The sequence below is a fragment of the Sinocyclocheilus rhinocerous genome, unplaced genomic scaffold, assembly GCF_001515625.1.
Source record: "Sinocyclocheilus rhinocerous isolate Xijiao unplaced genomic scaffold, SAMN03320098_v1.1 scaffold756, whole genome shotgun sequence".
NCBI classification, from domain to species: Eukaryota; Metazoa; Chordata; class Actinopteri; order Cypriniformes; family Cyprinidae; genus Sinocyclocheilus; species Sinocyclocheilus rhinocerous.
The window spans coordinates 1,257,682-1,276,261 of NW_015662039.1; the positions used below are offsets into that span (position 1 = coordinate 1,257,682).

At 37.3% G+C, this 18,580-nt stretch overlaps 1 protein-coding gene across 1 annotated transcript in view; it reads left to right on the forward strand.

Moving 5' to 3' along the window:
• LOC107727371 (protein AHNAK2-like) overlaps positions 1-18,580 on the forward strand; it is a 25,308-nt gene that overhangs the window by 3,113 nt on the left and 3,615 nt on the right. The window contains exons 2-8 of the mRNA XM_016537218.1: positions 6,150-6,199; positions 6,322-6,420; positions 6,547-6,657; positions 6,763-6,913; positions 7,033-7,199; positions 7,299-13,176; positions 14,673-17,185. Of these exons, the coding sequence (XP_016392704.1) occupies positions 6,150-6,199; positions 6,322-6,420; positions 6,547-6,657; positions 6,763-6,913; positions 7,033-7,199; positions 7,299-13,176; positions 14,673-17,185 (8,969 nt within the window). The remainder of the gene's footprint in view (positions 1-6,149; positions 6,200-6,321; positions 6,421-6,546; positions 6,658-6,762; positions 6,914-7,032; positions 7,200-7,298; positions 13,177-14,672; positions 17,186-18,580) is intronic.

The window sequence follows — 18,580 nt, forward strand, 5'->3', positions numbered from 1 at the left end:
CACATTATAAAAGTATTCATAATGTACATTGTAATGCATTATATCTTTTTTATAAATGATTGTAACCAACGTTAAATGCATTATAATATTTGAAGTTTAGTTTGTCATGTTTTAATGCATTATATGCATTATTCTACAGGTGTAACAGTGAATAGATTAGTATTATAATGTATTATAACTGAGGTTATAAATATTCTTAAGATCATACAATGCATTTTAAGGTGCATTACAATGCATAATAAATGCATTAAAACGGCTCTTATAATGCATTACACATTAAGGCTTTAAGTAAACTGTTACCAAAAAAATAAATAAAATAAATACCTACAGTATACCTGCCTACCTACCTATCTAAATAAATAAATAAGTCATCATTTATACTCACCCTCATGTCATTCCAAATCTGTATGACTTTCAAGAATATATTTCCAAACAACATTGTATGGAGAAAACATATCTTATTATTTACGAAACATATAGTTTAGGAATGACATGAGTTTAGTAAATGATATTAGAAGAGAAACTCTCTGTTTAACTCTTAATTTTAAAGCCATCATCTCTTTGGCACATACAGTAAATGCATCAATTATTGCGGCTGATTGATTGGAAACATGAGGGAACTTGGTCCCATGTTCTTAATATGGAAGAAAATCCAATTCTGTTTTCAGTTTATTTTCCCTCTCCGGCCCTGAAATTCAATTATATTTTGAATAAAAACAAGTCTTTCCCACTTGACTCTGAAAGAGGCTTGTGTATGATGTTATGAGTGCAGGCCAGAATTGATGTTCCTGCTCCCTGTATCTTGCTGAGCAGCTAATTAACCGTATTAGTGTGCTGAAGGAGCAGAGCTCTGGGCCTCGTATGGCCACAGGAGCAGAAAACAACCTCTAATGCCTGTAATCTTGGTCATGGGAGATGTGCTAACATACAGGAGATCAGCAGTTGGGTAATTCCAGGATTTTTACAGCTTATGTTGTAATATCATGAAATATGAAACATACCACCTACAGCATTTGCAATACTTATTTCAGTTAGAGAGGTGTGTTAAAGGTTTGGACTTAATTAATTTAGCATTTTTTAAAAGATGAATCATTCATAGAATAAATATATAATACTAATATGTAATAATAATACTGAATACTTCACCCAAAAGTGAAAATCTATTATTAACTCACCCTCATGTTGTTCCAAACCCATATGTTGTTAGTTTCCCTGTAAAACATAAAAGGAGAATTTTTGAAGAAACTTCATGCAGACCTTTTCTACATTTCAAAATGACCATCTCTTTCAAGTTCAAAATAACCAAGTCCTTACAACTTATGTACTATAAAATGTGATTTCAGAGATTTTGACGACATATTTTAGTGAACTGTTTGCATACACAAGCATAAAGTCTTCACAAATGACATCAATAAAACGTAGGTCAGTTTTCTGATGATGTAGTGTAAATTAAATCCAGAGGTGTAAAGTATTGGAGTAAATGTAATTAGTTACTGTACTTGAGTATCTTTTCGGGTACTTTGTAGTTGTACTGAGTATCAAAGATATTAGCAACTTTTACTCTTTACTTCACTACATTTTTGAATGAGTATCTGTACTCTTTACTCCACTACATTTGAAATGAGTGTTGCAGTTACACATTAAATTTTGCATGGACCTAGCTTTTTCTGCAGCAGTTCATTTCTGCTACAAAAGATGTGATACTGCCTATTACAGGTCACTGAAAGTACTGCATCTTGTGCGTTTTGCCCTTACTCACCCAAACTTGTCAACAAGGCTACTTTATGTGAATGCGAGTTCCTTAAGTATTTGTGAATCACAGGTGTTTTATATATGAGATGAGGATGGATTTTCGGTACTCTTTACACCTCTGATTAAATCTAAAAATTAAAAAAAGAGCTTTTGGTGACATATTTGGGCACACAAACATAACATCTTCACAAACAATGTCAATAAAATATAGTTCAGTTTGTTGATGATGTTATGATCTTATGCCAGAAGATGAAATGACCTTGAATGATCCACAGGAATAGGAATAAACTGAAATGGACAACATATGCACAACCTTCATGTTCATTTTTGCTTTGCAGAGAGCTTCAAAAATAAAATTATATATTATAAACAAAGACTCTGTCCACAATGAGACACACATAGGCTATTTAACTCAATGTACGCTAGTTACTAGATTTAGTCATGATGATAACAACATGCATTAAATATAACGACCTTGAATAAATTCAATTTTGTGTAGTCCTTCATAACATCATAAAATTATAAAGAGAATCTGTGTGTGCATGTACTTTCTGTACTTTATAAGTGGTGTTAGGATTTCCTATGCTAGTAACACAAATTATGTACTTTAAAACTATTTTACAGTATAGTCACATACTTTAAATGCTTTATCACTTTTAGATCAGCACCCTGTGAGCAAATGTTTGATTAAGAAGTAACTACGTTATCAATTTACTAATACCGAATTTCTCACACTCATGTCCATCTCAGTTAAGGATCAATGATTGTGCCTAAAAATCAAATAGGCTTTTTTTTTTTTTTTTTTTTTCTGTTGCTTGCTAAATCAGTTGCATGGTAATTTTATAACAAATATGAAGCTAAATGATAATTATGGGGGTATAAAAGGAATTTTTGGACTGGTATTTAAACACACAGTCAACCATGTGCACACACATACTGCACAAACATCATGTGATTGGCATCTTGCTTTGTATTGAGTAAACTGATCTATTCTTTAAAGTCTTCTTATTTATTTACTTTGGCAAAAAGCACAATGAAAAAAAGAACTCCGAACTGCATGAGATCTTGTCTTCATTCTGCATTTATTTCCCACTGTACACTAATGTCATAACTATTTCCTTCAACTCAAAACTAAACTAAACAAACGCAGACAACATTCACTGGAGAACAGAGGGACATAAATACCCTTACAACAAAATCTTTACCCTGATTCCTTTGCTTCAAAATATCAAGAAAATATCATTTATATTCATTTGTGAATGTGTGCAAGCAGTGTTACACATTCAGATGTTTATTCTTCAGCACAATAGCACTAGCAGGAGTTTAAACCACAGCCCTGAAACAGGGTTGTGACATACCTACAAAAAGGGCAGGGCCCTTCATCTTCTCCACTAAAACTAACAACTACCCACAAACTATCCTGTCAATGCATGCTGTGCACTAGGTGAATTACTATCTGGAAAACAGTAAAACATGTATTTCTGCAAGTAAGCCACAGATCAGGTAAGTGCAAACCTGTAATTGTTAACCTTTAATGTTTACCTGGAGAGCAATTTTGCATCATTGTAATTACAATGCAGCAGCATGATGTTTTTGGATATACATTGCATAATACTGTTTTTTTGTTTTAGATTTAATTTAGTCATAATTCTGTGATCTAGGCTATTTTCATATTGGCACATGGATTCTTTTTAGTGTTTGTACTTCAAAATATTTCAGTAACATACTGAAGTAAACAGCATGTTTTAAAAGCAATAGGTTGTGCATATTATTTTTCTGAATCGAGCTAAAACTGATTTCACAACACCTACAGCAGAGCTCACATATTTAATTTGCAATCCTAACAGAAACACACAACGTATAGGAACCCAGGAATGATTGGTTTAGAGTTGATTTTATTTTAAATAACTTATTAATGATTGACAATGGCCTTTCAAGAACATTTTAAAGCATTTTATTCTGTAATTATTACATATACCAACTAACAAACAGCCTCATTATACCTGACAGGGGTGAGGAGCCTGAAAGCATTTAAGAAAAAAAAAACTTGAAGAAAGTAAGGCCTGCTGTTTGGGCCTGTTCCATTCACGGTGTTGGTTTTGGACAGATATTATAAAGCTTTATAGCAAGTGAAAAAAAAAATATATATACTGTATATAAGCCTGTTTAGCTACAATAGCAGTCAGAAAAGACACCTAGTTGAAACTTGTTGATCTGCACCACAACATATCAAACCTCAAAACCACAGCTATGTCATTTTTTCTGCTTGTTCATCATATACTGTATGTTAAAACCAAAACCCTCAGTTAGAAACCGACTGTTACAATCACCCCTGATCTCTCCTATGAACATCAGTTTACTTAAACCATTGGTTTTGCCAATATCATTGAGTGAAGAAACACAGTATATGACCTGTTTAATTAACAGTTTCTATTGCATTATTATTAAACAGAGAATGGTTTCATAACCCAAGGTGCTGGGTTTGCACCCAGCAAAAGTGGTGCTAAACCCCTTTCAAACATTGCTTTACCTGTTTAAAATCAGGGTTTAAAGGGCCTAATTGTGGTCGACACAAAACTTGCGTAATTTTGTTTTTTAATTTTTTAAATAGAGGGTGTGTCATGTAACATGTCAATGCTGACATCTGCATAATGACAGAATGATAGATGAATGGCATATTAATTTTTACCAGAATACTATTGAGTTGGATTGTTCTCAAAGCCTTTGACACCAACAAAACATATGGGAAGAGTTTTCTCCTCCCTCTAACAAGTCTGTTTACTTTTTTTAATTCACATTTATCACTGCTTTTCCTCAGCTGTCTATACATTGGTGCATTCACAAGTTTAGTGTCTGATCATTAGAAACTGCAAAAAAAAAAAAAAAAAAAAGGGGCTGGGGAAATAATTGAGAGTCTATCAAGACTCAACTACATCATGTTCACATGCTACATGACATGCTTACTGTACATAAATCTCCAGTGTGCTTCAATGTGATTTAGACTTGATGCCTGGATAAGTGCTTGAAGGAAAGTGCAGGTTAATGGACTGGGTAGAGTGAGGCTTATGGAAAATGTTTATGTACCTAAATGATCCTTTAAGTGCATTCTGTTATGGGAAACTGGAAATTTATGCCTTTCTCAGAAGAAAGGAGGTCATGAAAGTATTATTGCTGCTGGTATCATTTAAGTATTTCTGTCTATTGTATAATATTGTTAAAATTCATACAACTATTAAAAAAATTATGCAAGGGAATCATTTCTTCATGCTGTAAAATAAAAATATATATAATAATATTAGAATAATACCACATCTGCAGATATTTATAACCATATTATTTGCACTGTCCTTTTTGAACCTATATCGTTTCCATGTTGGTCTCATTGCTGGCAGTGTAAACCGACCCCTTAAGATCAATAGAGTGCCTCAATTTACAGGAAGCAACAGAAGCAGGTAGACAGTCTGGATCCTGTGGGAATATCTGCGAGGAAATATTGTAAACAGAAATTTTGCTATGCCTTTTTTGCAGATTAAAAAAAAAAAGTTTTGGTCTTGCAAAATACAGTAGATCACTCACTGACTCTCCAATCAGTACAAGCTATAAAACAGCAAATAAAGAAAGTATAGATTGCATAGATGACTAACAGGCTTAAATTTCGGTCATATGTACAGAAAACATAATGCACCAACATCAAATTCAAGTCCCGTGTGAGCTTTTCACTTAGCAGCCAGATGTAAAACCTATGTATTCACAAAGCTTGACCCTTAAAGGGGTCATATAATGCTACATGCACTTTTACAAGTTGTTTGAACTGAAATGTGTGTTGGCAGTGTGTGTACACAACCACCCTAAAATGATAAAAATCCACCCAGTGGTTTTTTGTCAATCTACTAAAATCTTTACCCCTTTCTCAAATCGAGCCGATCTCAGATGCCTGTCTGTGTGACGTCACACAGACAGGCCCCTCCCACGACAGTTTGATTGACAGTAGCGTTTCAGCACAGACTGGACTGGCGTCTTACCTTAGACCCGCCCTGAGTGAGCTGTCATCAGTCCGCCATTTCTTTGCAAATCGCCTTTCCTAATAATGTGCTAATTAGCAAGTTTCACGATGAATGCGGCTAAAGTAAACAGTCTCTCTGAGAGCAGCTCGGAAGAGAGGGGCAGGGTCAGCAGAGCTCATTAACATTTAAAGGAAAATGCTACAAATCTGCATGCTCTGAAAAGAGCTGTTTTTGACAGGGTAAAAAAGGTGTTTTTTACACTACCATTGAGAAATTTTAACCAAACTATGTTACAGACTTTTCATTAAGACCCTAAAGAATCATATCAACGTGTGGAAAATGGGCATCCTATGACCCCTTTAAGTGCTTATTCTGCTTTTTTCATCACAACAGGAGAAGGGCGCAGGCTGAAGGGACCAGAACAAGACACAGATGATGATTTAGTGAGTATCACTCAAGTAAAGCACATTCAGCAAATATACAACATACACTTGTGTTAAACTGTCTCTCTGTTTTAAACTGTTTAATTGTTTAAATAATCTTTAATTTGTGTTTGATATAATAGGTAGGTGAGGAGCCTGAAGTTTTAGAGGGGGAAAGACCTCGTCCTCAGGGTTCCTCTCCTGTTGAGGAATTCCCCACCACAGAGAAATACGCGAAACAGGTGAGCGCTACATTAGACTCTTATCTTATTTATGTACAGTATAATAACCCTAATTCAGAATTGTATAATGCTGTATTTGATCATCAAACTATTATCTATTTAATATATCACATGCTGTTTTGTCAGGCTGAAGGTGACTTCTATGACTCACCCACCAAGAGTTCCAAAAAAAGCAAAAGGATTGGTTTCGGCTCACTGTTTGACAAGCGTTCCTCTGCCAAGATGAATCAAACAGAGGTCAGACACACCTAAAGTTCTCTCTAGTGAAGAATACAGATGTTTAGGAATGTAAATACTGAGAAAACAGGAATCAATTTCTAAATGACTTGCATTCTGTTTCAGGATATGCAAAGTGATCAGTCAGAAATAATAGTCAAAACTGTGAAAGAAGTTTGTGCTGAGGGTTTGATTGTAAGTGGAGGAAAGGACGGCATCTTCATCAAGGACGTAAAACCAGAGTCGCCTGCCTCAAAGCATTTAAGTGTGAAAGAAGGTGAGATTTTTATTATAGCACATTCCAGAATATTTCTGAAGCTAGAATACAGCTAAATTTGTTTTTCCTCCATCTTTTCACTTGCATCCTCATTTGTGTTCTTCCATCTGGACTTTCAGGTGATCAAATACTTAGTGCTACAGTATATTTTGATAATGTGTCATATGAAGACGCCCTCCAGATTCTTGAGCATGCTCAACCATATAAAGTGGCATTCTGTCTAAAACGCAAACCACCTCCAAGAACCCAGGAAGATGCTGAGACAATGAGGCCAGATACAGCCATTGTAATTATAATACTGTTCATTACATTCTTAAATACAGAATACAGCCAAGCTTCTTCAGAGGTTTCATTGACATTATATCTGCTTCATCAATGTTTGCAGGGCGGGGAGGCTGAGCAAGAAGAAGAAGGAAGAGGACCAGAGATGAGAGGTCGAAGAAAGACAAAAAAGCAATATGATCGCATCTCTTGGCCCAAATTCCCTACCTTCAGCAAAGGTCGCAGGGCAAATTTTAAAAGATCTCACAGCACATCAGAAGCAGAGGAACAGAGAAAATTAGAGATAAGTCCACCAACAAGTGACACAGAGTCTCCACTTAAGTCTCCATTAAAATCCCCAGATGGAAAAGACAAGAAAAAGATGCACAAAATGAAACTTAAGAAGCGGATGGCAGGCCACAGGAGCAAATCTGTTGAAGAAACCCAAGAAAATGAAGAGGCGCTTGCAACAGATGATATGGAGGGCTTGGACAACCAAATTATTATGAATATAGTGGAAGAGCAAGTGCCAGTGACTAATGTGATAGAGAGTCCTAAAATATTGAATGAAGCTGACTCAGCTAAAACAAGAAATGAATATACATTCCCGACTTTGCCAGCGACTGAATCACTGCATAAGGTTGAGCTCATCAGTGTGGACACCACATTAAAGACTACTGATATTACAGTCGCTCTTGGAGATGATGGCAAAGAAAGGAGAGAGAAATCGGAACTGAGGGTTAGCATTCCAGGAAAGGATACATATGAAATAGAAACAGAGAGCCAATTAAAATCCTCCACAAGTGGAATGAGAACTTTGGATCCATCAACATCCAACAATATTTTGGACAGTCCAAATGTAATACCACAAACTGAACCAGCTGGACATCAAGTTGATTCCGATAGCAAATCAAGAGATAAAAAGATTTTACAAAAGACTCAAGAGTCAGGAAAAACAGACATGACCATACCTAAAGTTGATGTTTCTCTTGACATGCCAGAGGTAGGACCGATAAGCAAATCACCAAGAATTGGCAGCGACAAGGAAAAGAAAGAAAGAAAAATTCTAGAAACAGAAAGTTATGGAATTCGAACCAGAGGACCACTGGCAGACATAGCCACATCAAAGAGACATTTTTCAAATGCAGTAAACAGACTAGACTTTACATCAGACACTTTCACTTTTGAAATTCAAACAAGTGAGGATGTGTCCTCAACAGACACAAAGAAACCAATCACTCCAACACCTGTTATATCCCAGCCAAAATCACATGCTCTGGATGTGGACAGAAGCAGGAAGAGTACTGGAGGTAGCACTGACATTGAATCAACTTTTAAACTGCCTAAAGTAGATGTCTCTGAATTCGACCATCAAGAATCAATAACTGTAAAACAGAGAGAACCAACCAAAGTACCTCTCCTGAAACGAGAGGAAATTGAGATTCCTGGCATGGAGGACAAAGGATCAAAAGCCAAGGTTAAATCTCTTAGAATTAAAGAACAAAAAGTTGAGAAGATAATAAATATCTCAAAAGCAGGAAAAAAGCAATCTCGGGGTGAAGCAGAAGAGTTTAATGTTGAGGATGTAAAAGAAGCAGTATCAAAATTCCCTTCCTTCAAATTACCTGAGAGAGACATCACTGGAGTCCTTGTACAGAGAGAGATCACAATCATGGAAATGAAGACAGACAAGACTGACATGACACCTAAAGGATCCCCTTGTAAAATTTCGAGCATGAGCACAGAAATAAACATTAAGTTGCCTGACACAATGGATAAAGAAAAGCAGAGACTTTCTCCTGTTGCTACAAAAGATCAAGCCTTCATATTACCAAAAATGGAACAATTGCATCTTGATGAAACAGTTATAACTGAGAGCAAAACAGACCAATCAAAAATTAAACGTGTAGACCACCAACCCAAACCTGGCAAAAAGTTAGCAAGGGATAATAAGATAAGTACATCTCCAGATGTAAAATTCAAACTTCCGAAGCGTGAAGACATTGAAATACCAGGAATGGAAGCCATTGAACAATCAGTTCCACCACAAAAAATCATAATAACCAAAGATACAGACACTCAAGACAAGGCTGTGAAAGACTATACTGATACTGATATCAAAGCTGACAAAAATGTGCATGAAAAGAAATCAAAGGTATCAATGCCAAGTTTTGGAATCATGACACCTGACATTCGCTTCCCAGGTATTGCGATTGAATTACCAATAAAGGCCACGTCATCTAAAAGTGATAGTGGTGCAATCAAGGAGATGAAAACGGAAGCAAAAATATCTCTTGAAGAAGACATCAAAAAATCTTCTGAAGAAGCAACATTTGATGAAACTAAAAAAGCACATGATATAGAGGGTGATCAAATGCTCCACCATGACATTTGCACTACTATTGTTAAGGAAACCTCAAAACAAGATGTTGCAGGAGAACTGAAGGCTGAAATCAAAAGCAAAGACACAGACTCCTCCCCACAAAAAAAGAAATTGCCTAAATTAAAAATGCCCAAAATTGGAGGGAAATCTATGAAAGGAACAGCTGAAGTCACTACAAAAGAGGATGTTACAGTGCAAGAAAGTGACATAACAGAGGTTGTATTAGATTCTGAGAAGAGAACATCTGAGACTGATCCAGAAACAGACAAAAATTGGACTAAATTAAAAATGCCAAGCATAGATGTTTCTGTTCCAAAAATAAAAATCCCTAAGGCAGAGGGAAAATCAAAGCAGGAGGAAACTGGGCTCGCAAAGCCTCAGGCTGTTGAGGATGATCAAGAGGAAAGTGGATTTAGACTGATCAAGTTTGGTATTTCAATGCCAAAAGAGAAGACAGAAGAAGGTGGTCTGTTACCAGATGATTCTGAAAAAAACATCAAGGTTAGCAGAAAAACTGAAGTGGAGCTACCTGAAATTCCACAAGCTGAAATAAAAGAAGCAGAGTCTAAAATGAAGAAACGGAAAATATCATTTCCCAAATTTGGATTCTCTAAAACAGATACTAAAGTATCTTATGCTGACATAACTCTACCAGCCGTACAGGGCTCTCATGATGCTGATGGGACAGAAATAGATGTTGAAAGTAAGACCACAGATGTAGAGGCTGAGTTCAAGGATTCAACAGATTCTCCCACAAAATTTAAACTTCCCACAATTAAACTTCCCAAATTTGGAGTCTCATTTCCCAAGTCCACTGATGCTAGGGCCGATTTTCAAATGCCTGATGTCAGAACAGAGGAGACTACAATGGATGTTAAATTTCCAGAAGCTAAACTATCTGTAGAATCAACAGCACTATCTGACAAGAAAGGCCCGGAAATGACTCTCAGTGTATCCAAACCTGAAGTTGACTTGTCTCTGCCTGAGGGTAAGATAGAAATCAAAGGTTTTCAGAAAACAGAAATAAAATCATCTGAAGAAATTCCATTTTCTAAACCAGATACTGATGCAAGTCTGACTGACCATGACGCTGGAGAAATTACAGCCACAGCGTTTTCAAAACAAGACATCAAAGCTGCAGGTGTTGATGTCAGTCTTCCACAGGTTGATTTATCAATTCCAATAGGTTCTGTGGAAATAAGAGAGCCTGGTGTGAATTTCACAATTTCAAAGGATGAGGCTGAACATAAAGAACTAACAAGTGGTGGTACACCAGTAAAGTTTAAACTTCCCTCTCTCAGCTTACCAAAGTTTGGTGGAAAATCATCTAAGGTAGTAAAAGACATGCCAGTTGTAGATATCGATATTGAAGAACCTGATGTAAGCCTTCCAGAAAAACAAATAAGATTGAAACTCAAAGATGATGCACCATCAGGTGATGTCAAGGATTTATTTGTGACTACAGAAGGTCAGTTTGTTAGTGTAGATGTTAAGGTCAAAGAACCAAAGTTCAAAGAACAAGAGGTTACCGTTACACTGCCTAAATTTGGCATTAACATTCCAAAGGTTGAAGCCCACAAGCCAGCTGATAGTACGAACAAAGAAGAATCAATTATAGACCCCAAAGAATCAAATGCAGAGTCTGTCCAGGCTGAGAAAGATCCAAGATCTCCAACCAAATTTAAATTTCCTACAATTAAATTCCCAAAATTTGGGGTCTCATTTCCAAAATCAACAGATGCAATCTCTGACAGTCAAATGCCTGAAGTCACCAAAGATGAACCTACTATGGAAATGAAAGTGCCAGAAACCAAACTATCTGCAGAACTGCCATCATTACCTGAAATGAAAACCCCACATATTATTCTCAGTGTTTCCAAACCTGAAGTTGACGTATCTACCCCAGAGGTAGACAAGGCTATTGATGCACACTCTGAAAAGGTATTGTCTCCAGATCATGCATTTTCTAAACCAGAGGTTAAGATGAGCCTTGTAGGCCATGGTCTTGATCAAGAGACAGCTATAGAAGATTTTAAAGTGCAAGCCAAGAAACCTGAGGTGGAAGTCAAACTTCCTTCAGGTTCAGTAGATGAAGTCATTCTGGAGGCTAAAGAAATGGAGAGTGAATTCAAACTTAAGAAACGTAAAATATCTTTTCCGAAGTTTGGCTTTTCCAAATCTGACACTAAGATCCCTGATGCTGACACCAGCCTTCAAAAAGAAGGCATATCTGTGCCTGAAACTGAGATCAAAGAGACTGAAGTGACATTTCCTGCTCCAGGGGTTGAAGTCCAGTTAAAAAACAAAAGTACTTCTGGTTCTCCATCTAAATTCAAGCTTCCAACAATTTCTCTCCCTAAATTTGATATTTCCATTTCAAAGACTGGGGAAGAATCTACTACAAAAGCTGAGGATGATGCATGGTCAGAAATAAAGGCAACATCAGCAGTTGCATCACAAGATAAAGATGCAGGAATGCAAGATACAGAACCATCTAAATCAGCTTTCGAAACCCTACCAGTGGATGCTGAAATAAAAACCAAAGACACTGATCCTGGTAGTCAAGGGAGTAGATTTATGATGCCTAAATTTGAATTTTCATTTCCAAAGCTAAAGGGACCAGAATTTAAAAAGGGTGCATCAAGAACAGATGTGGAAAAACCAGAGGTTTCACTGAAACATGACAAGGAGAGTGCTGAGGGAACAGCAAACATACCTGGGGCATCTGTGGAAATGGAGGTAATGATGAAAATGCCAAGCTCAGAGCATGAATTTTCTGAACAAGACATTAAAGCTCCAGAGATTAATGTTGAGAGGGGCGATACATCTATGGCAGTAGGTGAAGTGGATGTGAATCTTGAGTCTGACTTGAAAATTCACACAGAGATGTTAAAGGATGATTCAACCAGAGGAGGGTCGCAGATCAAGTTCAAACTTCCTACTTTCAAACTACCCAAATTTGGAAGTTCATCTTCCAAAGTAAAAGCTGAAATAATGGATTTGAGGGATGAGGAAATTACTTTGGAGACTGAAGATGTATTCACATCAGTAGAACCATCAGACATAAAAATTGACTATAATGTGCCCAGTCAAGAGTTGAAGAAACCCTCAATCAGTGTTGATCAGCCAAAGGTAGATAGTGGAGATCAATACACCCTGTCACTTACAGAGGCCAAAACATCAAAGGCAGAAGGATATATTTCCTTACCAGAGGCAAAACTTGGGGAACCTTCAGCTAAAACGGAAGTATCACAAGCCACACTAGAAAGCAAATTTGATCAAAAAGTTGATTTAAAAGACACAAGTCTGAAAATGAAAAGACCAGGCTTTTCACTTCCTAAATTTGGATTTTCTAAACCAGATATTAAGGCCCCAGAGATTGATGTCAGACTTGCACAAGTTGATACCTCTAAACCAGAAGGTGATGTGAAAATACAAGAACAAAGCATGAATATCTCAGTGTCAAATGTTGAGGATGATCAAAAAGATACAGCAACTCTTGGTGCCACAACAAAATTTAAACTCCCCTCAATCAACATCCCAAAGATTGGAGGACAAGCTACGATGGAAGATAAATCTATGCCAGTTGTAGATATAGCTGTTAAAGGACCTGAAGTGAGTGGTCCAGATACAAAAATAAAAATATCAGGTGAAGCCCCATCAGTAGAAATAAAGGGACCTCATCTAGCCACAGAGGGTCAAACTGTAAGTGTGGACTTGAATGTTGATGATACTGAACTTGGAGGACAGGGGGGAAAGTTTAAGATGCCACAATTTCTCTCCCTAAATTTGATATTTCCATTTCAAAGACTGGGGAAGAATCTACTACAAAAGCTGAGGATGATGCATGGTCAGAAATAAAGGCAACATCAGCAGTTGCATCACAAGATAAAGATGCAGGAATGCAAGATACAGAACCATCTAAATCAGCTTTCGAAACCCTACCAGTGGATGCTGAAATAAAAACCAAAGACACTGATCCTGGTAGTCAAGGGAGTAGATTTATGATGCCTAAATTTGAATTTTCATTTCCAAAGCTAAAGGGACCAGAATTTAAAAAGGGTGCATCAAGAACAGATGTGGAAAAACCAGAGGTTTCACTGAAACATGACAAGGAGAGTGCTGAGGGAACAGCAAACATACCTGGGGCATCTGTGGAAATGGAGGTAATGATGAAAATGCCAAGCTCAGAGCATGAATTTTCTGAACAAGACATTAAAGCTCCAGAGATTAAGGTTGAGAGGGGCGATACATCTATGGCAGTTGGTGAAGTGGATGTGAATCTTGAGTCTGACTTGAAAATTCACACAGAGATGTTAAAGGATGATTCAACCAGAGGAGGGTCGCAGATCAAGTTCAAACTTCCTACTTTCAAACTACCCAAATTTGGAAGTTCATCTTCCAAAGTAAAAGCTGAAATAATGGATTTGAGGGATGAGGAAATTACTTTGGAGACTGAAGATGTATTCACATCAGTAGAACCATCAGACATAAAAATTGACTATAATGTGCCCAGTCAAGAGTTGAAGAAACCCTCAATCAGTGTTGATCAGCCAAAGGTAGATAGTGGAGATCAATACACCCTGTCACTTACAGAGGCCAAAACATCAAAGGCAGAAGGATATATTTCCTTACCAGAGGCAAAACTTGGGGAACCTTCAGCTAAAACGGAAGTATCACAAGCCACACTAGAAAGCAAATTTGATCAAAAAGTTGATTTAAAAGACACAAGTCTGAAAATGAAAAGACCAGGCTTTTCACTTCCTAAATTTGGATTTTCTAAACCAGATATTAAGGCCCCAGAGATTGATGTCAGACTTGCACAAGTTGATACCTCTAAACCAGAAGGTGATGTGAAAATACAAGAACAAAGCATGAATATCTCAGTGTCAAATGTTGAGGATGATCAAAAAGATACAGCAACTCTTGGTGCCACAACAAAATTTAAACTCCCCTCAATCAACATCCCAAAGATTGGAGGACAAGCTACGATGGAAGATAAATCTATGCCAGTTGTAGATATAGCTGTTAAAGGACCTGAAGTGAGTGGTCCAGATACAAAAATAAAAATATCAGGTGAAGCCCCATCAGTAGAAATAAAGGGACCTCATCTAGCCACAGAGGGTCAAACTGTAAGTGTGGACTTGAATGTTGATGATACTGAACTTGGAGGACAGGGGGGAAAGTTTAAGATGCCAAAGTTCGGTATTGGCCTTCCTAGAGTAAAAGGGTTTGATTTAAGTACATCAAAGTCAGATGATACAACTGAAGTACAACAAATTGATATAAAAAAACCTGAGATAACAACTGACGGGATGGTTCACCCACCAGAACAAGATTCTAAAAGTCTAGATGTGCAGATGAAGACATCAGCTGAATTTGGGTTTTCAAAACCAGAATTAAAAGCCCCTGAAGTTGATGTAAGTATTCAAAAAACTGATATCCCCATACCCGAAGGCAGTATGGACCTAGAAGAAGCAAATGTGGATATTAAAGTGTCAAAGATGGAGTCTGACCAAAAAGGTTCAACAATTTTTGGATCCCCAACAAAGTTTAAACTCCCGTCTATAAGCCTCCCGAAATTTGGTGTTAAATCACCAAAAGTAGCATTAGAAATTAATGTGACAGATAAAGAATTAGAAGGAACAAACTTAAAAACTGACATTTCTAAACCTGATGTGAAATTAGAAGTACAGCCACCCAATACTGAAGCTAAAGTTGAAGGGAGTGCAGACATGCCTGAGGTTGACTCCAAAGGACTCCAAGTAAAAGTGAAGAGACCAAGCTTTTCATTTCCCAAGTTTGGGTTTTCTAAACCAGACACTTCAACTCCAGAGGTTAATGTCAGTGCACCAAAGGCTGAAGTGTCCATACAAGAGGTCAATGTACCTGTAAAAGAGCAAACAGCAGACTTCACACTTTCTGGAGGAGAGGCTGAACAGAAAGATCTAACAATTGTTAGTTCCCCAACCAAATTTAAACTGCCAGAAATTAACTTGCCAAAATTTGGAGTCAAAACTTCAAAAGGTACAGTAAGTTTACCATCAGCAGATAAGGACATAAAAGGAATCGGAATCACTGCTCATGAACCAGACATCAAGGTGTCAGGTCAAATACCAAAAATTGACTTAGATGTAAAAGAAATAGAGACCGATATACATGCCACAATAAGAGAAACTGATGTTCATCTAGCAGAAGGAAAAATAATACTACCCCAACCTAATGTTGACATTCAAGACATATCCATTGAAGGCAAAGCAGATATGCCTGAAGTTGACTTGAAAGGGCTTGATGTGAAACTGAAGAAGCCAAGCTTTTCACTTCCAAAATTTGGTTTTTCAAAGCCAGATATTAAGGGACAATATGTTGATGCCAGTCAACCAAAGGTAGATATGTCTATGCAAGAGGGCAACATACCTATTAAAGACGTAGATGCAAAAATCACCATTACAGATGAAGTGAAACAAGGAGATACAACAAAATTTAAGTTGCCCTCAATCAACCTTCCAAAGTTTGGACACAAACATCCAAAAGCTACAGCTGATATTCCAGCAGTTGAAGTGGATATCAAAGAACCTGAAATCAGTCTCCCAGAAAAAGTAGAGTTACAAACCACTGACATAGAACCAAACATAGACATTAAAGGGCCATCGGTTGATGTGGACATCAAGGTTAAAGAAATTGATGCTGATGGGATGGGAAGTAAGTTCAAGCTGCCAAAATTTGGAATTGGCATGCCAAAAGTAAAGGGGATAGAGATGGAGGGAAAAGAAATAAACATAGAGACTGACCTGCTATGCGAAGAAAAGGTAAATGTACAACAGCCCAGTGTTGAAATTCAAAATGTGACCATTGAGGGGAAAACAGATAAAGTTGAAGTTGACTCGAGAGGGCTGAAAGTGAAACTTCCCAAATTGGGATTTTCAAAACCAGATCTTAAGGCTCCTGAAATTGATGTGAGTCTACCCAAAGCTGACATGGGCACATCAGCGGGAAATGTTGATGTTTCAGTGCAGTCTGCAGACATTAAATTACCAGAACAAGAACCTGATTTGAAGGAGGAAACTTTTGGCTCTCCAACAAGATTTAAACTTCCAACAATCAATTTCCCAAAATTTGGAACCAAAGCATCAAAGGACACAGTTGATATACCTACGGCACATGTGGACATCAATGTTCCTGAAGTAAGCCTTCCTGATAAGAAGTTTAACATGTCAGGAGAAGTGTTAAGTGTTGAAATGAAAGGGCCAACAGTTGAAGGTCCATCCATTGAGATAAACATTAAGGGAGATAATAAAGAACAACAAGAGGGCAAATTTAAGCTTCCAAAATTTGGGATTGCTCTTCCAACAATTAAAGGTCCAGATGGTGACCAAGGGCTTAAGAAAGCTCGGACCGAAACAGAAGTGAAAATGTCAGGGGATATACTATCTATAGACAAGAAAGAGCTAAAGTTACCCAAAGGATCAGTGGAAGTGGATGTGGAGACTAAAGGTGCTGAACTTGAAGTAGAAGAAAGTAAAATCAAACTACCACAGTTTGGAATTTCTCTACAAGCATCAAAAAGTCCAGAAATTGACATAAGTGTTTCAAAAGCAGAGGTTTCTCAAACTGATGTTAAAGAATCTGTTACAGTAAAAGATGTTGTGGCTGAGGAACCAGCAGATTTAACTGATATGAGTTCTAAGGGACTTAGTGTAAAAATGAAGAAACCAAGCTTTGGATTTCCAAAAATTGGATTTTCAAAATCAGATGGCAAGTCCCAAGATATTCAAGCCAGTGAAACGGCAGCAGATATATCCTTGCCAGAGGGCACTACAGAAATAGGAGAAAGTGAGACAGAGGGCAAAACTGAAATAACAAGTCCACAATTTGGCTCGCCAACAAAATTCAAACTCCCAACAATAAAATTACCCAAATTTGGAGTTTCCTCTCCAAAGGTCCTTAGTGATGCAGCAAAGGCTGATTCTGAAACCAAGGAAATTAAAATTAGTTCTGTGGATTATGAGATAGAGACATCAAAGGTAGATCTATCAGGTGACATCAAAGGCAAAACTGCAGAGACTGAAACCCCATCTATTGATATTAATATAAAAGAAAAAGAACTTAATCAAGAGGGACAGGAAATTAAATTTAAACTTCCAAAATTTGGGATTTCGTTACCCAAAGTAAAAGGTCCTGAGGTGACGTTGACTGCAAAAGAGGTAAAGACAGAAACACTTGAAACTGGGATAATTGAACCAGAAATCAAGGTCGCAGCAGAAGATGCAAGTCTCCCAAAAGTAGACATGGCTTTAGAGGGAAGTTCCAGCCTTGAAAAAAAAGAGGTAGAGACAGAGTTGAAAGAAGATACAGTTGTTTCAGGTTCTCCAAGTAAATTCAAATTGCCTACTTTTAAAATGCCAAAATTTGGAACTTCTGCTCAAAAAACATCTGATGCAAAAGTAAAAGTTGCAAAAGTAGATGTACCAGACACTGACCTAAATATTGAAGACAAGCCTGTACAAGTGTCTAAAGAAACAAAAAGAGAGGGTGAAATTAAAGAAACCACTGAACAGCTTCCAGACACTGCTGCTAAAAAACTGGATGGGGACAAAGGCTCCCCAAGTAAATTCAAGTTTCCTACAATAAAAATGCCAAAGATCAGCATTTCAAGAACAAAATCTCAGGAAGGAGAAGATGACACAACCACCAAAGTGAGTGCTCCAGATGCTAAAATAGAACCCAAAGATGATACTCAAGGGGCTGGAAAATCACCCAAATTTACAATGCCTACACTTGAGGATGTTCTCAGGGGCTTTGAGGTTGAATTTAATGTTCCAACAATAGAGGAAATGGAAGCACAAAAGGACAAACCATCTGTTAAGCAAGATCAGGAGGCTGGGGCAAAAGTTGAGGAAGCAGCAGAACATAAGGACAAAGGAGCTCAGGAGAAATCAAAGTTTAAATTTAAATTTCCAAAATTAGGATTCAGCCAGTCTTCAGATGAAAGCGATAAGTTGGTTGATGCTAAGATTGAAGAA